The 20,984-nt window shown below is 49.3% G+C and overlaps 10 protein-coding genes across 10 annotated transcripts; 7 read left to right on the plus strand and 3 right to left on the minus strand.

Moving 5' to 3' along the window:
- Positions 1–83: 83 nt before the first annotated feature.
- On the plus strand, positions 84–3,476 carry DEU56DRAFT_908071 (pyridoxal phosphate-dependent transferase; the record flags this gene model as incomplete). The annotated part of the gene is made up of 8 exons (XM_041356958.1): positions 84–121; positions 174–365; positions 419–1,295; positions 1,708–1,845; positions 1,899–2,150; positions 2,238–2,834; positions 2,886–3,039; positions 3,094–3,476. The coding sequence occupies 8 exons, from the start codon at positions 84–86 to the stop codon at positions 3,474–3,476; spliced, it is 2,631 nt and encodes an 876-aa protein (XP_041213525.1).
- A 324-nt stretch (positions 3,477–3,800) lies between these two features.
- DEU56DRAFT_727367 (pyridoxal phosphate-dependent transferase) lies at positions 3,801–6,023 on the plus strand (the record flags this gene model as incomplete). Its single annotated transcript, XM_041347978.1, has 3 exons — positions 3,801–4,510; positions 4,571–5,142; positions 5,197–6,023. 3 exons carry the CDS (start codon positions 3,801–3,803, stop codon positions 6,021–6,023), a joined length of 2,109 nt encoding a protein of 702 aa, XP_041213526.1.
- A 166-nt stretch (positions 6,024–6,189) lies between these two features.
- DEU56DRAFT_727237 (uncharacterized protein) lies at positions 6,190–6,937 on the minus strand (the record flags this gene model as incomplete). Its single annotated transcript, XM_041347970.1, has 3 exons — positions 6,190–6,342; positions 6,396–6,619; positions 6,670–6,937. The coding sequence occupies 3 exons, from the start codon at positions 6,935–6,937 to the stop codon at positions 6,190–6,192; spliced, it is 645 nt and encodes a 214-aa protein (XP_041213527.1).
- Positions 6,938–7,424: 487 nt separating this feature from the next.
- On the plus strand, positions 7,425–8,529 carry DEU56DRAFT_776725 (small monomeric GTPase). Its single transcript, XM_041351729.1, has 7 exons — positions 7,425–7,611; positions 7,670–7,693; positions 7,743–7,770; positions 7,826–7,854; positions 7,907–7,959; positions 8,011–8,304; positions 8,358–8,529. The coding sequence occupies exons 1-7, from the start codon at positions 7,504–7,506 to the stop codon at positions 8,383–8,385; spliced, it is 564 nt and encodes a 187-aa protein (XP_041213528.1). The 5' UTR covers positions 7,425–7,503; the 3' UTR covers positions 8,386–8,529.
- A 1,555-nt stretch (positions 8,530–10,084) lies between these two features.
- On the plus strand, positions 10,085–11,015 carry DEU56DRAFT_776736 (uncharacterized protein; the record flags this gene model as incomplete). The annotated part of the gene is made up of 8 exons (XM_041351730.1): positions 10,085–10,142; positions 10,195–10,220; positions 10,280–10,415; positions 10,545–10,560; positions 10,611–10,650; positions 10,712–10,809; positions 10,866–10,925; positions 10,988–11,015. The coding sequence occupies 7 exons, from the start codon at positions 10,085–10,087 to the stop codon at positions 10,885–10,887; spliced, it is 396 nt and encodes a 131-aa protein (XP_041213529.1). The 3' UTR covers positions 10,888–10,925; positions 10,988–11,015.
- A 491-nt stretch (positions 11,016–11,506) lies between these two features.
- DEU56DRAFT_776741 (WD40-repeat-containing domain protein) lies at positions 11,507–13,632 on the minus strand. Its single transcript, XM_041351731.1, has 5 exons — positions 13,240–13,632; positions 13,071–13,190; positions 12,928–13,023; positions 12,437–12,875; positions 11,507–12,387 (listed from the first exon to the last, which is right to left on the minus strand). The coding sequence occupies exons 1-5, from the start codon at positions 13,625–13,627 to the stop codon at positions 11,787–11,789; spliced, it is 1,644 nt and encodes a 547-aa protein (XP_041213530.1). The 5' UTR covers positions 13,628–13,632; the 3' UTR covers positions 11,507–11,786.
- Positions 13,633–13,712: 80 nt separating this feature from the next.
- On the plus strand, positions 13,713–15,455 carry DEU56DRAFT_776743 (mitochondrial NAD-homo-isocitrate dehydrogenase LysB). Its single transcript, XM_041351732.1, has 10 exons — positions 13,713–13,896; positions 13,947–14,113; positions 14,176–14,269; positions 14,317–14,385; positions 14,435–14,566; positions 14,616–14,767; positions 14,821–14,838; positions 14,886–14,933; positions 14,985–15,065; positions 15,115–15,455. The coding sequence occupies exons 1-10, from the start codon at positions 13,795–13,797 to the stop codon at positions 15,338–15,340; spliced, it is 1,089 nt and encodes a 362-aa protein (XP_041213531.1). The 5' UTR covers positions 13,713–13,794; the 3' UTR covers positions 15,341–15,455.
- Positions 15,456–17,493: 2,038 nt separating this feature from the next.
- Positions 17,494–18,276, plus strand: DEU56DRAFT_727199 (uncharacterized protein; the record flags this gene model as incomplete). The annotated part of the gene is made up of 3 exons (XM_041347969.1): positions 17,494–17,754; positions 17,808–18,139; positions 18,195–18,276. Coding segments are annotated over 3 exons (675 nt in total), but the record flags the coding sequence as incomplete, so codon positions are not given.
- Positions 18,277–19,471: 1,195 nt separating this feature from the next.
- Positions 19,472–20,204, plus strand: DEU56DRAFT_520791 (uncharacterized protein). The gene has a single exon (XM_041346613.1). It carries the CDS (start codon positions 19,595–19,597, stop codon positions 20,108–20,110), a length of 516 nt encoding a protein of 171 aa, XP_041213533.1. The 5' UTR covers positions 19,472–19,594; the 3' UTR covers positions 20,111–20,204.
- A 94-nt stretch (positions 20,205–20,298) lies between these two features.
- Positions 20,299–20,969, minus strand: DEU56DRAFT_908078 (uncharacterized protein; the record flags this gene model as incomplete). The annotated part of the gene is made up of 2 exons (XM_041356959.1): positions 20,299–20,467; positions 20,548–20,969. The coding sequence occupies 2 exons, from the start codon at positions 20,967–20,969 to the stop codon at positions 20,299–20,301; spliced, it is 591 nt and encodes a 196-aa protein (XP_041213534.1).
- Between the last annotated feature and the right edge of the window lie 15 nt (positions 20,970–20,984).

The raw sequence follows: 20,984 nt of genomic DNA on the forward strand, positions 1-20,984 counted from the left end.
GGACCATATTAAATCTCCGATTCTATGTTGTCCTCAATCATTTGAACCCAACCCAATTACATCGTCTTCATCTCTGGAACGCCATGTACAACGGTATCGGATTAACCACTCCCCGTGGAAGGTGCGTTCTTTTCGGCCATGGTCGAATTCATCATGCTGATGACGTATCACAGCGGCACAAATGGCTATGTCATGCGTAACCTCTCGGCACTTCGTGTGCACGAGACTGCCGCAGACCGAGCTGCTGCATGGGATGTGGCTCCCCCAAAACACAGGGAACCGGACGAGGCTATTTTGGAACACGAGAGAAAGAGAAAGGTTGAAGTCAAATGTCTGGAGCTGCAACTGCAGCTAGAGGACGATGGGTACGTGGACTTGAATGTTTGCATTAGCGATTCTCTGACCTTTGTCTGAACAGTCTGGATGAAGACACAATCAACACGCGAGTTGAAGAACTTCGCACAACTTTGAACAAGGATTTGGCATCACTCGCTCCATCCGCGAAAAAACTAAAACCATCTGACACGCATGGTATCGCAGCTGCCAAAAAGGCTGAACTCGACAAAATGGCCCGAGCATTTGGCACGAAAAGTAACTACACGGAGGGCGATGCATTTGATCGAGAAAAACAGGAGGAAAACAAGATGCGTCGTATGGTTGAGCGAGAAGAGCGCGAGCGGAAACGTGAGGAAGATAGGTTGAGAGTGATGGAGCAAAAGCAGAAGTGGGAGGCAGACAAGAGGGAGCGCGATCGCTTGCGTCGAAGGGAGGAGGATAGGGTAAGAAGAGAGAAGGAGGAGACCGGCCGAAGGAAGGAGAGAATGCCTCCTCCTCCCGTTCCTGCATTCAGGGATCGACCCAGAGATTTTCATGGTGAGCGTGACCGCAGGAGCCGAAGCCCGCGACGTGACAGAGACGTCCGACGCCGCAGGTCACCTTCTCGGTCTCCTCCGCCTCGTCGGCGCTCTCCGTCTCCTGTGCAGTCTAAACGGTCTCGTTCCCCCGGCCGAGCAGGCTATCGGCGTTCTGGGTCTGTAACACCACCACTGAGGCGATCGCCACCCCCCACACGGCCGCGTGAGCGTTCAGAATCGCCTCCTCGTCGTGGCCGTGATCGCTCAGAAACACCGCCCCGCCGACGTGGACGGGATAGGTCAGAATCTCCAACTCGGCAAGACCGAGAGCTCTCACCTCCTCCCCGTAATGGAACAGACCAGGATCGTGGGAGACATGCCTCGCGATCACCGCGACCTACAGGACGTGGTCGCTCAGGTTCTTCAGATTCGTCCATGTCCGTGAGCACTGGACGCAGTCGCTCCAGAGATTAAGATGCCAGCGCCAGCACCCAGAATCTATTATTTATCCGGATGTTATGACTCGTGAGGCTTTTGCCCGCTTTGCTTCTGCTTTGTATTTTGTACAAAATTTTGTGCTGCAAATATCTGTCTTGCATTGTGATTGGTGGACTTTTTTGTTGTTGCAAGTTTAATGCTACTGGCTCTACATACGTACGCTGGTCCTATGAAATTACCGCTGACTAGTCGGCTCCCCTTGCCTTAAATTGTGTACCACACTACTGCTGTTGGTCAGACTCGGAGTTGGTGTGCCAGTGACTCATAGTACTGCTCATCAATTTATTCCTGTGGTGTGGTACTTTCTCTTCCTTTTACATCTCCTGCTTCGAGAGTTGGTTCAACTACATTGCAGGCATCCATGCAATCCACTGCGCGTCTGACTCGTCTGTCAGGTCCTCTCCCAGTTACCCGGCTGCAAATTTTGGCTCGAGGCTCTAGTGCGACCCCATCAGCAGCACCCAGGCGGCATGCTTCAAATGTTGTATCTGAGGTACGCCAGCGTGTGTTTTGTAACTTTTGTTTACAAAATGCGAAGAGACGTAGCTTCCAACAACCCCCAGTACACGCTACTTGAAGCCTATATATGACTTTTCTGCACACACTCAGTCCTCTGCAACCAAAATTACTATTGCGCTTGGTGATGAATACCTTCTTCCTGTCTACTCACGCCCTCCGTTCGTGCTTTCGCATGGACGTGGTTCCTGGGTTTGGGACGCAGATGGCCGAAAATTTCTTGATTTCAGCGCAGGTATCGCAGTGAATGCATTGGGACATGCAGATCCGGGTGTCTCACAGGTGAGTAATTTTCTACATTTCCAACCTTCTTTTTCATAATGGATGAGAGCGTGCATTATGATGGGAACTGAGACTATACCAACACAGGTGTTACAGCAGCAATCATCGACCCTTCTCCATACTTCAAATGTATACTACAACGAGTGGGCACCAAAGCTAGCGCAGCTTTTGGTAACACTCACTGAAAAAGAAGGTGGACTAGGTTACGCCGCTGGCAGCACCTCCCCGTCTTCATCAACCGCTAAGCACGGGGCCCACGGGGCCAAGGTCTTCTTCGCCAACTCGGGCACCGAAGCGAATGAAGGCGCGCTGAAGATAGCTCGCAAAGTTGGAAAGGACCGCTGGGCCGCGGCCACCGGTGGAAATGCAGACGATCCTTCGTGTCCTAAGACCCAGATCGTGTGCTTTGAGAACTCTTTCCATGGTCGAAGTATGGGTGCTCTGAGCGTGACGTCGACGGAAAAGTACCAGATACCCTTCCGACCATTGATACCTGGGATCAGCGTTGGCAAACTCAATGATATGGAATGCCTCCATAGGCTTATCACCGATGATACCTGCGCAGTTATTGTCGAACCCATACAGGGAGAGGGAGGCGCTGCTGCCGCAAATCAAGAGTGGCTGACGAATCTCCGAAAACGCTGTGACGAGACAGGATCAGTCTTGATCTATGATGAGATTCAGGTTTGTTCTACTTTCTAACATTGTCACACAACATTCTGATTTGAATTGCAGTGCGGGCTGTACAGAACTGGGAATCTTTGGGCGCATTCGGCGTTGCCGATTGATTGCCATCCTGATATCATCACGATGGCGAAGCCACTCGCTAACGGGTATCCAATTGGTGCCGTATTACTACGTGATACCATTGCATCTACAATGACTCCAGGTGAGAACTACATGTCATCTGAGTCGATCACAGGAACTGACAGGTTCCTGGCAGGCACTCATGGGACGACGTTTGGAGGGTCGCCCACGGCTTGTGCAGTTGGACATCACGTTCTGAACCGCCTAAGTGATCGTGCGTTCGTCGCTGGTATGAAGGATATCAGCGCGCACATGAACAGTCGGCTTGAAAATTTGCCGAAAATGTTCCCAGCCATCTTACAGCCTCACGTGCGCGGTCGTGGTTTCATCCGAGGCATTGGCTTCAATGACATCTCACATCCTGGAGAAGTAGTGCAGCTAGCGCGAGAGCGTGGAGTATTCCTGCTGACTGCTGGGAAAGATGCAGTACGTTTCGTGCCTTCTCTAAATGTCAACAAGGAAGAGGTGGATATAGCTATGGACGTGCTTGAAGGGTGCCTGTCGTCTTTGCGGGGTTAAGTTGTCACTTTGGTTACACACTGATGACTGTGTCGTCTCATAAGAAATTGTATTTCCACGTCAGCTCATAAATTAAAAGACACGTGATTATATTTCACCAGCCAATGAAAGCTTTCCTAATTCAAGTCAAAAGTCAATATAACGTTTCTCAAAGTTTCAAATCCCCGATCTCCCATATTTTTCCCGGTTGCGCTCACTGACTAGTACTTGCTTGTAAGCCTACATATCTGTGCTAGTCTCCATCGCCTGTGTCACTGACTGTTGATTGACTGTTTCAGATCCGGCCATATATACTGTGACCTTTTCTCGAGAGCTCCCATTACCATGGAAAAGCTCTCTTCGCTGGCTCGTTTCAAGAGTTCCTGCCCGTTTTTGGGCGGGACTAAGACTTCCACCCTCCGCGCCCTCAGCAGCACCATTTCCCCCAGATTCCCCTCGATCTCTCAGCTCACTGAGCGAGCCACGGGTTGCCCCATCATGGGTCCGGCTCTGGTGATGCGTTCCACCCAGATGGTCGCTGGTTACGCCAGCATCGCTGGCCAGGCTGACGTCCAGAAAATGCATCACAGCAAAGGTGTCTTTCCCGGAACCAGTGCTTCCGAGGCGGATATTGCCAAATGCCCTCACGCTTCCGCTGCTCGGGCCGCTGCTCGCATGGCGGACGATCTCGCTGCCGCCTCTACTGCGAAGACACCCGAGGAAGTCCCCAGCACGGCTCAGAGGGCCGCTGCTGCCGGATGCCCTTTCCACAAGGCTGCCGCTGCCGCAAAGGAACAACCCGTTAAATTGCCCAGCATGACAGAAAGTCAGACTACTTCTACTGCTCCAGACACCTATAACTACGACAAGTTTTATGCGGCCGAGCTTGAGAAGAAGCACAAGGATCAGTCCTACCGGTACTTCAACAACATTAACCGGCTCGCAACCAAATTTCCAATTGCGCACACTGCTAGTGTGAAGGATGAAGTCCAAGTCTGGTGCGCTAACGACTACTTGGGAATGGGAAATAATCCTGTTGTACTTGAAACCATGCAGTACGTATAGCTTCTGATATCATTCGATTTTGGTCCCAAGCTAACGTTTTTCTCACGCAGTCGGGCATTAGACAAATACGGCGCGGGTGCAGGAGGCACTAGAAACATAGCTGGAAATAGTGCTACACATCTCAGTCTGGAGCATGAGCTTGCTACCCTTCATCGCAAGGATTCCGCCCTCGTGTTTTCGTCTTGCTACGTCGCCAATGATGCGACTTTATCTACCCTCGGTTCCAAACTCCCTGGTTGCGTCTATTTCTCGGATGCTTCCAACCACGCATCCATGATACAGGGCATTCGGCACTCCGGTGCGAAGAAGGAGATTTTCAAACACAACGACATGGATGACCTTGAGGCAAAACTGCAGAAATATCCGAAGGACACGCCCAAGATCATCGCATTTGAGAGTGTTTACTCTATGTGCGGTAGCATCGGACCTATCAAGGAGATCTGTGATCTGGCTAAGAAGTACGGCGCCTTGACTTTCCTTGATGAAGTCCACGCTGTCGGGCTTTACGGACCTCGCGGTGCGGGCGTTGCCGAGCATCTCGACTGGGAAGCTCACCAGAGAGCCGGTCAAACTTCCGAGCCGGTCAAGGATAGCGTGATGGATCGTATTGACATGATTACTGGTTAGTCACCATCATAGACATCTATTTGACGGGCTCCGCTTACCTTCTGGGCAGGTACACTTGGCAAGGCATACGGCACTGTTGGCGGATACGTTGCGGGGTCTCGCGATTTCATCGACATGATTCGTTCATACGCACCCGGTTTTATTTTCACTACATCACTGCCTCCCGCTACAGTCGCTGGTGCTCGCGCTTCCGTCATTTACCAGAAGCACCATGTTGGTGATCGAGCATTGAAGCAAGTCAATGTTCGCACTGTCAAGGAACGTTTCGCTGCTTTAGATATACCCGTCGTCCCCGGTCCTTCTCACATCGTCCCGGTCTTAATTGGTGATGCTGGCCTCGCAAGAGCAGCCAGCGACAAACTTCTTCACGAACACGGTATTTACGTTCAGGCAATCAATTTCCCTACCGTTGCCGTGGGCGAAGAGCGTCTTCGCGTCACTGTCACTCCTCGTCACACCGCAGAGCAGATGGATGGCTTGATTGCTGCAATGGATACAGTGTTTACGGAGCTCAACATCAACCGGATCAGCGAATGGGCAAAGTTGGGTGGACGTGCCAACGTTGGCGTAGGCAAGGAAAACGTTGAACCCATCTGGACCAACGCTCAGATCAACACCGCTGGACAACCACAGACGTTGCACGATGGAGATACAGCTGTGGTTGACGCTAATGCAGTTCAGGTGGTTCGGGAGAGCTTTGAGGACCTTTTGGGAGCTGTCAAGTTGAGCGAGACGGAGAGGAAGGTGGAAGCCGCGTTGTTGACTGGAGCTGTTGAGCACGTTGCCGGGGCTCTGTCAAAGAAAGCGAAAGCGCCGCGGGCTCCCGTCAATACAATTGACGTGCCCGTCGCGCCTAGTGTCGCGGTTTCGGCTTGATGCTTGTTAGGAGAATATTAAGTATGACCTATATTCCAATGCTAGTGTGGTCATATCCATCATTCTTGTTAATGTTGTACCTGTCTGCTCAAGGTGACATGTAGCCCGTAATCCTTGCACTGGCACTTCGAATGGCTGCAACACGCCACGTCAAACTGAACTGGTCTTACTGTACATCCGACAGAGCATCCAGTAAGCTACGAGCCCTCGCCATTTTAGTCGTGATAGTGGACCCTTCATTCGAGAGATCAGACGGCTCTGAAGTCACAGGATCCGCTGTCACTGAAGTCACTACAGAATTGCACATTTGTATGAGGTTCTAGAGAAAAAGCATCATAAGCTCGGTCTTCAAACAAGATGTCCAAAACATACGTCTCGAATCCCCCCCTTTACGTCTGCGAGATATTTAGTCACTAGCGCAAAATATTTCTCGGGTATCTGGGACAGAAAACCACAATCAGCCTTGCAATCGTCAAACTCACAGGAGAAACTCGCCATTTCTTCCGACCATAATCTTTTGATGAGCCATATCTGCCTGGCTTTATTGAACTTCCAGTTTGGTGGATCCTGGAATCGTGCATATGCATACGATAACGCTGTAAATCATTCTATGCTCAGTAATAAATACGCAAATTTTGCGACGTACATTTCTGACTTTGATCAGACAGAGACTCGTCCACACTAGGATCTGGGTAAGGCAAATCTGGTGGACGATGGCCTTTCTTTTTCTTGCGTGGTTTGCTATCAGAAGGGGTTTCTTCCGACTGTTCCTTCGCCTTCCTCTTCCTCGTATGTTGCGACTTCTCTGAGGCTGCATCTTCCAGTGTTTGAAGCTTGGTATCGTTCAAATGTACGACCTGTTCATCGAGTGTGGTTCCTTCCTGCTTGCCTTCGTCCGAGTGCTTTTTCTTCATCTTTTTCTCCTTCTTACTTTTGTCACTTCTTTCTTTGGACTGCTCATGCGCCGTGTCCTCCGAGTGGCTCTTATTCTTCTTTTTCTTAGATGTTCGCTCCGTGTCACTTTTTGCCGAGTCTGCTAGCTGGGCATTTTTGGATGCGACATTTCCTGCGGCGGAGGGTGTACTTGGAGGAGATAAGGGATTACTCGCGCTCTGAGAATCTTGGGTCGCAGAAGCTGCTTGATCGTTTGGGGTGGGTAACACATCACTAATAGCCTCTCTATGCTTTCTCTTCTTCGACTTTACGCGTTCTTGACCTACATCCTTGGCATGAGAGTCCGCGGACTTGGACTTTGTGTGTGATTTGGGCGATGCGTCCCCCATAGCTTTTACAGACATGCTGCACTGTACAGGATTAAGGTTACCGCGTGTACATATCTAGTGAGTACCCTTTTTGGGATTCTGGATGGAGTTGTGATTTCACTCGTTCACGTGATAAGCTCGCCAGCTAAACGCCCTGTGTTTACACTATTTACTAGTACTACTACTACAAAGCAAAATTCGCATACTGACTGGGGTCCATGGGTCTCACAATATCTTCCCTTTTCACGTCGTTGTCATCGCTGGTACGATGGAGCAAAGACCAGGATGTCCGTATACTCATGCTCGGCCTCGATTCGGCTGGAAAGGTATGTCGACTTGCAAATATGACGTTATTCGGTTTACAATGGTTTGGTGTTTTCGTAGACGACAATCCTGTACCGGTTACAGGTGAGTGATGTTCAAAATATACGCTGTCCAGGTCTGAACAAAATCCCAGATTGGAGAAGTGGTCTCTACAATCCCGAGTGAGTATGTCATCATAGGCTTTGTGGAATTTGGGGCTCATCGGGGACAACCCAGCAATCGGCTTCAATGTAGAGACAGTCCAGGTGTGTTCCTGAACAAAAAGCTGTATTTGACATTATTGACAATCTCATTCAGTATAAAAACATCAAGTTCCAAGTTTGGGACCTTGGAGGCCAGTCTAGCATACGGTGTGTACAGCTTAGTAAAGTTTGTCAGCAATACCTGACCAGTGCTCGAAGGCCATATTGGCGATGTTACTTCCCAAACACATCTGCCATCATATACGTTATCGATTCATCCGATCATGCACGGTTAACGACGTCACGGAGTGAACTGTTGACCATGCTTTCGGAAGATGAACTTAACGGCGTGCCACTCCTTGTATTCTGCAATAAGCAAGACGTCGAAGGTGCGCTAAAACCTGAAGATATCAGCGAACAACTGGGTCTCGCAGGTCGCGAGACATCAAGACCATGGAGCGTGCGTGGGAGCTGTGCAACAGAGGGGCAAGGCCTGGAAGAAGGATTAGACTGGTCAGTGCCGTGCCTTCTCCCATGCTAACGAAATTGACATGTCCGAACGACAGGTTAGTGAATGCAATACAGAAAAAGTAGAATATGCGGCCCGTTCTCGCGGACGTACATCTTCACCGTCTCTTGCATATTTCTTCCCGTCGTCTTTGGACAGTGGTATACCCCATTGGTACAGCAAGCATAATTGTCCCGTAATTTGCCCTATAGATTGGATTCCGTTTCACGAAGGATAGATGACTGAGGCTTATTTGACCACTCTCGTGGCGCTGTGTCCCTGACGGAACCTATTGTCTTTTTGGCAGGGTCGTTGTGTCTCTAAAGACACCCCGTTATTGTGTCATAGACGAATCCCAATCATGACCGTAAAATCCCTCTCTGGACGACCCCGGCGCTGGGTTTGCACGAATCCGCACAATTACACGAATTAAATATGCAAACATACCGCCCACACGAACCGCTCTGCTTGGCCCTCAAACAGAGCTTTCTTCGAATATCCCATTCAATTGCCAGTCAGTGTCGGATGAACTTCCAAGCCTGAACAATCCGGTTCCATGTTTCCAAACTAAGTCGATTTAAACCACGAAATTATCCTTGACTAAGGAGCAGAGGAACTTCCACAACGGCGCAACTCTCTAGTGGGTTTGATATGTCACTATACCAGCGGGTTGCTTATAAATTAATTAGCTTTTGTTGCCGAGACAAGTGCGATCATTGATCGGCAGCAAGACACTAGTCGGACGGTTAGGGGCTTCTCAGTTGAGTGGGCCACGATGTTTTGGCGTGTTGGAAACGATGGTTTCGGACTCAGTCAAGTTAGTATTTTGACGCTGTCAGTGCGATTAGTGACTTACCTTTTTAATTAGGTGTGGGTTTCTGTCGTCGAAGTCATGATCACTTCTAGAAGTCTTAGCAACTAGCTATGCAAGGCATGTGTTCGATTATGCTATAGGCTAGAGGAAGGCCGGGCTTACGCTTCTATCTAGTGGATGAGTGGTGTCGAGGGTGGGGGACCTAACAGTCGACAGGGGTTCTAGATCTAAGATCGTTATCACCCTAGATTGACGGCGGCACGTCGGCAGGAGGACCTGATGTTTTTGGATTAATAGAATATCGTTCTATCGGCACCCCATATGAATGTGGCAAACCGTGACCGGTTGACCATTCTTCTGCTTGCACCGTGATCTGCATAGCTCTGGCCTTGTTGATGGACTTAGCACAAAGAAACGACGCGTACGTGGCAGGATGGGGACCTGGAGTAATCGGTCAGTACTCCTACCTCTCTAAACCCCCATTTGCAACTGACGGTTCATATCAGGGTACATCTTTGCTCTGTGGTAAGTCTTGTGTATGCATTGCATTGCGACTAAAATACTACTGAACGGGACATACTGATAGGATGTCCGGCATAGCTGCTAGTCAAATGGGCTTCTATTTGAAGGCTTTTGTGAGTGAATACATGCGTATCAAAGTGGTGGTACGTGCAGTTGGCTACAGTTCTTGGCTGCAGCTCAATGAATTGTGCCATAGGTGATTCTTGTATTGTGCGTGTCTTTCAAGATTAGTGGCTCGTCACTGATTGACAGCTGTTGACCAAAGTGTTCTGGACATGTTCCACACATATTGTACTAGCGCTCTCTTTCGGAAGCTGCTGGTAAATTGCCGTCGCAACACTAGTCCTGAATGTCAGGTTCTTCCATGGTAAGCTACAATGTATTATCAGGCGTGACTACTTGGATATTGAATCGCAGTAGGGAAATGTTTGTATGTGCCAGAATGACATATGGATGCTCATGCTGCACGACTAACTGGTCTCATCATAGGCTGGTATCTTCCTCAGTGTAATGAGAAATTTGCACCTCTTTGGATAATTGCCCTCACTTCTATCTGTAGGCCACGATTCGTGTCATCGTCCAGTGGTATGTAATCAGCCTAGTGAGAGTGGTGGCCTGATGTCTCAGGAGGCTTTTTTTTCAAGTTTTTACGCCCATCGAGTCTGGATTGGTGCGTCGCGCTTGGAGGTTGTCATAAACGGCTTTTAATTAGTCGCCCAGTCAGCGACATGAACTGGAAACTCGTGGGCTCGGTCCTAGTGACTACCCTGGGGCAATATGGTGAGGACGCACTTCAAGATTCTCATTGCTGTGAGGTTGATGAGAGACAATCACAGGGCTCGGAATTGGTGCGTTCGCCTTGTTTGGGCATGTTTTATGGGCATGCACTCAGGATTTCATCGTTCAAAGCAATAATGGTAACAACGTGCGTTCGCTATTCTTGCCTTATGAACTCGAAAATACTCAAGGTCCCAGTGCCAGAACGAGAAGTGCAGCTTCGTTTTTCACTTGCCCTGTACGTCCTGAGTTGGTATGGGATGAATTAATAGCCACTCATACAAGTATCGCTGTGACAGTTTGAAATCCCATACGCTGCAGCGAGCGCGATCTGCGATGTTATGATATCTGTATCATTCTTATTCTATCTTCGGCCGGCACGCAGCGGAATCAAACGGTATATTTCAATTTGCTTGAGTTGAGCGCCCGATATGCTACCTAAATGACATCTAGCACAAACAATCACATGCAATAGCTCGTCGTCGTTTCTGTGCAGATGGGCGTAATCACATCGTATGTTTCTTTTCACTGTAAATATTTCAACTCGTGTTTGATCGGTTTTATTTTCAAACCAGCCTTGTGGCTATTGTGTGGTTCCTGCTGGCAAGTTACTCAGGATTCACCACCTGTGACCATTGTCCTGATTGGAACATTCCAGTACTTTACCCAGGGTGCACGTTACTGGACCGGGTTTCCCTCTGCTATTCTGTGTAAATGTGCGTTTCTTGTACGCTGATCAGATGTGATTGCTTAAGCCGATCCGCACAGCAAACGTCAACTCGATGCTCGCAGTGTAAGTTACATTGGGGGGTTGTCTATAATACTAGCTTGCTGACTGAATTGTTTCTCGTAGCTTGAATGCCCGAAAATCAATCCGAAATCAGTCAAAGGAACACGTCCTTGTTCCAACCATACCTATGATTCATGTTTCCGGCTCATCTGCCTCGTCGTGAATTTTTTCTCATTCGTAATAACTTGTCAAAGTAGTCTATGGCCACGTTCAAATAGCAGGGCCCAGGCCCGCAACCCCGCAGCATCGCAGTTGGGATGGAGAGGTTCACCAAATTATGATAACCAAAACTCCTTGATGTGATGAAGTGCACAATTATTAAAGGCTCGAATTGAGCAAGCACTTCAACTGAAGTTCAATAATTTCCTCAGCCTCCTGTTCGTCTCCCTTCGGTGTTGCGCGGACCATCAATTCATCAGACGCTCATAATAATGCAAACGAAAAGGTCACCGCACTGCAAGCCATCATGATGAAACATTAAGCTCAGCAACATCCATATCGCTAGGTTTAATGATGAAGAAATTTCTTCAATAACAACAAACGAGATATACTACACCCACGTCAAGAAAGGTAGACCAATGGATTTAGGTGGACCACATCCATTCCCACTTATGTTCCTCTGAGTTGGTGATACAGTTTTGATACAACTCCACATCAGGCCTCCAAATTCGTACTGTCCCGTCATCAGCACAGCTCGCAACCATGTCACTTGCCCAGTCGACTGCTCCAATTTCACCCGATTGTCCACGGAAACGGACTGCTGGGGAAACTGGTTCACCAGCACCCTTGCCGTACGATGGCGCTACTTTGCCAGCGTTGCTGATGTCAAAAAGGAACAAGCTTCCAGCTCGGCTTGTACTGCCACTTGCGAGCCAGCGTCCACATGGAGAAGTGGCTAGTCGGACATAGAATGAGTTCGTTTGCAGATTAGGGTGTGTTTCAGTGCGAAGCGGGGTAAGGGTGGGGTAAGAATATGTGTACAAGCGAGAATCAGCACCGAGAGCGAAGAGGAGGCCTGCGCTAGGACCCGATCCTTGAGACATGCTTGTGATGCCTCGACAACGAGCACCATGGAATGTAGTCGGATCCATGCCAGAGGAAAATAGTGGCTTGAATGACGGTTTTTTAGGGCTGCGCTTCGAGGACTTGTCCGAAGGAAGGCGAAGGTCCCAGTAGTGTAAGATGCTGCACGGTCGATTAACCGCGCACTTGAGTGAAAAGCTGATCTCCTTACCCATCAAACGATCCACTACTGACTAGTCCGTGAGGCCGGTCATCGGGGTAAATGATATTCGTGATGCCCCTGGGCAAAGGTCGAAGCTTTTGTCTGCCACCGGAAGCTTTATCCTGTCCGTGAGCAGCAGTGATTGTGATCACAGGGCTTCTTGCGGGAATTTCATCTTCATCAGATAAGTTGTTGACACGCAAGTCGTACAAGCAAAGCATTCCGTCCCTGCCACCTGTAGTCAAGAGGTCTCGATGCGTCGGATCCCACGCAACGCATTTTACAGTGCTGGTATGACCATCAAGAATGGAAAGTAATTGTTGCGTCTCAACAGAGGATATTCTGGTGCTTTTATCTCCAGATGCCGTAGCGAGAAGAGCGTCGTCCGCACTCCATTTGACATCGAAGATACCATTGTCATGGGGCTCGAGATTCACTTGCGGAGGTTCTTCATTCAGGTCAGTACCGGTCACCACCGAAGTGACACGGTGGAAACCTACCACAATCCCATTCTTTCCGTTTGGTCGTTTCGAGTATGGCGATGGATCCCTGCTCTGTAGCAACGGCAAGAAGGGGCACGCCACCACTTTTTGCACCTGCATGAGATTTAGTCACAATAAGGATTTAAAAAGGAAAGTCATGCCATTGGAGTATGCACAGGCGTAAGGGGGTGTGACGAAAGAGTCAACTGTTCTTGAAAAACATTTGAAAACATCCGATATTTGTGAGGACACAAACGACTGCAGAATGTTACGAGATGGCACTACAGAGGTTACTCAAAGAGATATGCAAAACATAGCTGTATAACTTACAGATGTTTCGATGAGGTCCAGTAGGATGACCATTGGAGGCTAGGCCTAACATTCGAAATGCTGTACGGCGACAACCTCGTCTTTTGACGACAACATCGTCCATTTCAACGTCAACGTCGATTGCGTCATTGCTCGACTCCGCAACCATCAGTCTCGGCTTCTTTGTAGGTGTTTCGTCAGACTGTGACATACGGCGCTTTGGCTTGCCATCAGACTCTAGTGGTGTAACTGGTGTTGGAAGCTGAGATGCGTGGAAGTGCAAGCTCTCCCGAACATTGGTAGCATCGGAGAAAATTTCACAGCGAGGAGCCTCGAGACTATCAAGCATATCTGAAGAAGTTTTTTGGACGATGTTAGTATGAGGTGGGCCGTGGCAGGCAGCGTTCATAATCGCGTCGCGCTGCATCACGTGCTACGCGACTAACCTTTACCTGACTAGCGGCCGAAAAGCCGAACCATGGTACAGCGAGCAAGTTCGGCTCTCTTGCGAATTACCCTTCCTAAATTTCTTGAAGTTTCTACCGGTGTGGTTGTCTCAACTGACGAACAAATATCATGGTATTCAGAGCGCCCATTCGTTCGATGGCGACGGCTGCCCGGCAGTCGTTGAAAATTGGGATGCTCCCAGCTGATGGAATTGGCAGGGAAGTTTTACCTGTAAGTATTGTTCTTTTCCACTGGTACATATTGATAGACACGTCTGTCAGGGTGCGAAGGCTGCCATTCTGGCTCTTGGATCTTCCATACCGAAGACAGAGTTTATTGACTTACTCGCTGGTTTCGAGTATTTCACGAAAACGGGAACCGCACTTCCTGAAGAGACTGTCCAGGTGTTGAAAAATGAATGTGATTGTGCGCTTTTTGGGGCTGTCAGGTATGCACATATACATCTCACAGGCAATAAATAAAGTCTAATACATTCGTGGATGATGCTAGCTCTCCATCTCGAAAAGTGACTGGGTATTCATCACCAATCGTCGCACTTCGTAAAAAGATGGATCTATACGCCAATATCCGGCCGGTGAAATCAGTGTGTTTAGTTTGTTGTTACTCGACCTGTCCATTTATTTCCCCCAGGTTTCTGTTAATCCTGGAGAGAAGTCAGGTGTAGACCTTGTTGTCATTCGCGAAAACACCGAGTGCCTGGTAGTGTTATTTTGGTGTGACATCTCTCTTCGACTTACAAGCGCAACAGTATGTCAAGCAGGAAACACAGACCGTCGGGGAACATGGCAAAGAGGCTCGGGCTACTCGCCTTATCACAGAACGGGCTTCCCGACGAATAGGTGAATTGGCGTTCAAAATGGCACTGGAGCGCCCCCGTAAGGTACTCAGTCAGTCATTGCTCAGTCATCTCTGCTGACATGTCATCTTAGCACCTGACCGTAATTCACAAATCGAACGTCCTTTCTATTACCGATGGCCTGTTCCGCGAGACGGTCCGCGCGGTGCCAACGTTACCTGGTGTGGATGGCAAGTATGATGATGTTACAGTTGCCGAGCAGCTTGTAGATAGCGCTGTGTACAGGTGCGTAAGACGATTTTCTTGTCAACACGCGATGACCTGTCTTGTGTTCAAAGATTGTTCCGAGAGCCCGAGTAAGTCTGTCTTCGAAAATTAGACATCGCCATTAAATATCTCTTAGAATTTATGACGTGATGGTCGCTCCCAATCTCTATGGTGACATCCTTTCGTACGTCAGTCTTCAGTCAGATTTTCACGCTGTTTGACCTGGTTGGTGCAGGGATGCAGCAGCAGCGTTGGTGGGGTCGCTTGGTCTGGTGCCTTCAGTCAACGCAGGAGACTCATTCGTAATGGGGGAGCCGTAAGCAACAACGTCTACTAGGGTTCAGCTCATTGATAGACTTTCATAGTGTTCACGGCTCTGCACCAGATATTGCCGGACAAAATATCGCTAACCCATTGGCAGCCATTCGTTCAGCGGCGATGATGCTGCGTCACATTGGATATGGAGATGGCGCAGATCGGATTGAAAGAGCAGTGGATTCTGTGCTCAGGGAAGGCAAGGTTCTGACACCCGATCTGGGAGGCAAGAGTAAGACGAGCGAGGTTGTGGATGAGGTGACGAAGCGAATATAACGGTTGTGTAACCTTACGTTAAGGTTAGGGGTTAATGTACACATTGAAATAGGATATTTGTTCCCACATGCCTCATGTTCTTGACTCGTGTCTGTTCAATTCATCTATCTCCCACTCATATCTTGCTTATCCGGTTATCGATCTACGCTATTTGGAAATCTTCTCTCATTCAACCGAACGGCATCCTCGAGTCTTTAATTTCTTGTCCTTAGGCGTGTAAGTGCGTCACTAAACACGAGTCTCACAATCTGCGTAGCTCGTGTGGGGTAAAATGCCCAAGAATACCAATAGCAAGAAGGGCAAGCAGAAGGAGACTCCTGCTGCAGCACCTGCACCTCCTCCTGCAGCTGCTCCCCCACCGCCGCCTCCGCCTGCACCTCCCCCACCTCCCGCACTACCTCCTCCGATAATGACCATAGACACGATCGAGGAAGAGGATGATGATTTTGGTGGACTCGGTGAGTCTTTTTAGCCATATGTATGGCCACAGGATTCTGAATGTTATCTCCCACGAAGGTGATATGGATGCCGGTGACCTTAATGAGGATTCTTGGGAGCAAATGCATGACGCCGGCGATGACCCACAGGATCTGAACGGTTGGGCGTTCAGCGATCCTCAAAATAGCAACGGTGGCTGGCCCAATGATGAGCAATGGGAGACGAGCGCTCCTTCCCAGGCACAGATGCCACCACGACCACCACAGAAGGACGGTGGCAACACTAAGTCTCAAAAAAAGCAGCAGCAGCACCATCAACAACTGCAGCAGCAACTGCAGCAGCAGCAGCATCAACAGCAGCAGCATCAGCATCATCGTCAACACCAACAGCACCAACAATCGCGAGATAACGATGGATGGGGAGGCGGCGGCGGCGCTTGGGATGATGCTGGAGGGACGCCGGCACCAGCGAAAAAGCAGATGTTGAAAGGTAACATGAGTCAAACCACTCAGCGCGCTATGGATGAACCTGCCTGGAGTAATTGGAGCCACGAAGCTGGTTGGGAACAGGGCGGAAATACCTCGGAAACCGAGGAAGATGAATGGGCCGCTGAGGACGGTCAATGGGGTGCACCGGCGATGGCGTGGAATCAACAGCAGCCTACCCACGCACCACAGGCGTATGCTCAGAAGCAGTCTGTTCATGCACCACAGGTGTATGCTCAGCGTCAACCGAATCAGCAGAGCAGTTGGCAGACATGGGGCGAAGAGGCACAAAGATTACCCAAGGTGACTTTTGATTCCGCTATCATATCCTCTTTGAGCTTCACTTGGGGCATCATACTTATCTCCGTTACAACGATCCCAAATTTAAGACCGTTGCTAAATAAGCCACCACAGAGCCAACAACCGTATGCCGCTGCCAATCCGCCCCCAGGTACTGGTGGTTATTTCCAGCCGCAAGGCGCAAATGCACAAGCGCCTCAGCAGCAATCTGGTAATACACAGTGGTCCCAGCAGCAAGCCGTCATGTCTGCAGCATTCCGGCAGCAACAAGAGCAAGCTTATGCTCTAGCTCAAGCGCAGAGTCAGCACAAGCAGCAGCAGCAACAACTACAACAACAGCATCAGCACCAGATTCAGCAGCAGCAGCATCAGATTCAGATTCAGCAGCAACAAGCCCAATCACACGCTTTAGCGCTTGCGCAGAGTCAGCACAGGCAGCAACAACACCACCAGAATCAGCCGCAACACGATGAAGCTTACGCTTTAGCTCATGCAAATTTACCCAGGCATCTGCAACACCACCAGGACCCAAACCAACTGCAACACCACCAGCCGCAACACCACCAGTCGCAACACCACCAGCCACAACACCACCAACCACAACACCATCAGAGCCCCAATCAACCGCAACACCAAGGGAAGAAGAATAAGAAGGACAAAGAGAACAAGCAGAGTAAGAAGGAGAAGAAACGCCAGCAAAAGGAGCAGCAAGAACAGGAACAGCAGCAGCATCATAACGATGTCTGGAACTTGGGCGGCGGTTGGCAAGATCTTGAAGATGATGCCGATGACTCCGACGATGCATGGAATCGACGAGTACATTTCTCACCCCCTCACACCGCTCCTTCCGTTGCTCCATCGACAGTAGTGGAAAACTTCACCGTCAATGCATTTCCTCCAAATAAGCTCGGTTTGTCGGCGTACGGTACGCCATCGAAAACACTCACTTACGCATACCACGGAACGGCGACATCCATGGAAAATGGCCCAGCCCGCAATAATACGCAAGATTTTGCAGGCTTTATCGAGTCTAAGGGGGCTGCACTAGATCCTGTGGCAAGCGCCTTTTTCGGTCATTCGCGCAGGGCGAAGGACCGTTTCCACTGGATGTTCCCGCCTGACAAAGACGAGCGCGTCGCTTCTTTGTTGGCATGGATCCAGTCGGTATCATACGGACTGGGCTCGTTTGGCGTAAGTCGAATCTCCATATCTGATTATTCGACGTCTTGAATATGTCATGGAAGCTGCATAAATTTCTGCAAACGCGAGAGCGCGGTGCTCTCATAGTGAATGCCGATTATCGGCCTTCGAAGTCACCCAATGAGCCAGCTTTTGACTGGTTAACATACCCGGAACTACAGAAGACCATGGATCGTACTCTGCAAGAGTCGGTGGCCTCTTACGACCCCTCTGCGTTGGTGGTCGTTTTTGTATTTCTCCCATCCAAGTCGGGCAACAGCCTGGCTATGTGGCGCCGCAAGATTGCGGTCCCGAGTAATGTACGCCTAGCGTATCAGGCGCAGATAACCCAGGCTATAGCTTCTCTTACCAGAGACTATTCTGTACATGTAGATGAGTATGTCATATTGGCAGGATTGGTCTTCGTTTGATTGACTTCTGTGACGTGGCAGGATACCTCCCCCCAAAGCCGAACTTCCTCCCAGCCCTCCTCCAAAGAAACGCAAGTGGTGGAAGTTATGGCTATCTACGTGAGCGTTTGCTATTGTATGTATACGTATATCCTTTCTTGTGTGAAACTCGTATTAGCCTTGGTCTGTCGGGTATCTTAGACGTCGTGTCTTTAGAATGTATGTAGTACTATGTAGTTGTATGTTGCATCAACTTGTATGATGGTTGCTTTCGTCGTTTATCGATTTCTCAATGTTCTACGTAGTGCTTTGGAAATGCTTTCCTAGATATTGTTGTAATGAAAATACCATGGATTTACTCGACCTTATGGCCTTATGGCGCTGGATCTATGGCGCTCAGCGTATCTGTTCAACAATTTCACACACAAAATATGCACATATACACAAATTTAGGATTCAAACATACAAAGTCGTGTACCGTTGCCGAGTGTCTTTATCGGAAAAGCTGTGCGGATTTGTTTTCTGCGCGGCAATTGTTTCCCGACATGGTATAAATATCAGACGCCCGCCAACGATATCCCCATTCAGTGCCCGCCGCGTACTGCATCATTTTCACGACTTACCTGCATCTTCTTAACGACCCCCGCCTTACATCATGATTTCTACTATCGTTGACGCCGCCGTTCATGTCTCCGTCTCTGGCTGTCTCGCGGCATTCTTATTCAAACGGACTATCGTGGACCGCACAACAAAGGCAATCAAAGAAGCCGAGAACGTAACCGCGGGCCTCGTGGTATCGGAACTGTGCTTCAATATGGCGGTCCTACTTTTAGCTTCCCACAAGCCTGCTCGGATACTCCTCCGAATCCAACTTATCTGCTGCAATCTCACTTTCTTCGAATTCCTCCAGCACTATGACACCCACAAATGCAACTACACCCTCACCACTACTATCTTCGTCACCAATGCAGAGGCCCAAACGACTCTCGATGGATTCTGATGTCACCCTCGTTGACAACGATGACGACTTTGAGCGTTATCAAAGTTCCCCCCCGGGTAAACACAAGGTACGGACTCATTATGAAGTAAATTATTAATAACACTCATTGTATTTTTAGCCAGAATCTTCTGTCCGTGACAACATCATATCCACTCACGCCAAGCAACTCGACTACATCAGTAAGTAATTTCTCATGACACGCTGCTTCGCTTGCTGATTTCAAACAGGTGAACTTGAACAACTTCACGCCGAACTCCTCGTCGACCAGGCCAATACTGTCGACGGCTGGGCTGCCGCCATGGCACAGCTCGGACTGACTTCCATGCTGTCGCCAGGAACACCGCTTCCGCATCAAGACTCGCACGAAATTCATCAAGACTGATCCTTTCGAACTCACGGACAACACTATTCCCGAGGTCCCCTACGACCGAATCCCGAAGACATGCAACCACCTCCCTCGCTGTCCCCTACGACCGGAGCTTCACTGCCCGCGAGGTTGAAGGCCACCACAGGCCGCGCACAAACTATATCACCGCGCCCCTATCTCTGCACTCTTCGATGTCGGAGGTCCCCTACGACCGAATTCCGACACGCCGCAACAATATTAACGGCCCCCTTCCCGTCTCTACGACTCGAAGTCGAAGGCCCTTTCCCGCGGTCTCACACAATCTATCCCTTACATTTCCTTCGCCATGTCAGTCTCTCGATTTACTATGTTTTTTTTCTCCTCTTTTTCCTTTTATCGGTATGTCCGTCTCTTTTTGTGACTTATGGACACGTTTTCCCTCATTTCGTTCATCTCTTTCATCTACAATATTTTATCTCATCGACGATGTTTCTGTATTTTTATACGTGTACGGTACGAGTATCAATGGCCTGTAGTTTCGGAATCCAATCTAGTTTTGTATACTCTTCGGACACGCTAGCGCTTGATATTGATCGTGCGCATGAAAGGTGAAGATTATAATCATCGAGGCATTAACTTGACCTCGCTAGTATTGGCATGGCCCGCAGAAAATAATAATACAGTACTGGGACACCATGGAATGTATTATACAGACTTCCGAGTGCATCACAACCAGGGAGCATCACACGACCCCCCCCCGTTGAAGCTAGGGTATCTAGTTGATGCTTGTACATAGGTGCCTACCTCGGCCCCTCCGACTTCGCTATGTGGAATTCGAGCGCAAGTCGGCGAAGCCTTTCAACGCCATGAGCATCAATGACACTACCGTGGCGCAACTCGGCTTCGTACATGAATGCGGCGACATCAGCTAGCGAGATACCCAGCTGCGGGAGAAGTGCCAAGCGTTCGCTGCAAGAAAACAATATTGTCAGCGACGGATGGCGTATCATGTAATGACGCAATCCAAGTTGTCCGCTTGCCTGGTCAACTTTCTCTCTTCAAGAAGCTGCTTCAGAGCGTTCTGCGTCATTATCTCTGACGCATCGCGTTCCATACGAAGCTGTTTGAGGCTGCGACGCAGCTGAATGAATTCCGATCTTGCAGCTTCAAGTGAGGCTGATGTGCGATGTAATTCCATCTTCCGCGTGGCATTCTCAGTCGCAGAAGTCTTTAATTCCTTCCGCAAAACAGTAGTTGTAGCTGAGAGTTCGTCCAACCTGCTGGACAGAGCGGAGATGCGTCTCTTAGACAGCAAATATGGCACTGCAGCAAGTGGTGTCAAAAACAGTGCTAACACTGCGAAATGAGTGATGGCCGGATGTCTTTGGAGGAAGTTTGTTCGTACATCCAGCGCGACGTTTGTGGATGCGGCAGAAGCGTCGGTGTCAGTGTTTTTAAATGGACTCTCCATGTCATGAAGAAGAGC

The sequence above is a fragment of the Suillus clintonianus genome (genome assembly GCF_016758775.1).
Source record: "Suillus clintonianus strain FC179 chromosome Unknown DEU56scaffold_7, whole genome shotgun sequence".
Classification (NCBI taxonomy): Eukaryota; Fungi; Basidiomycota; class Agaricomycetes; order Boletales; family Suillaceae; genus Suillus; species Suillus clintonianus.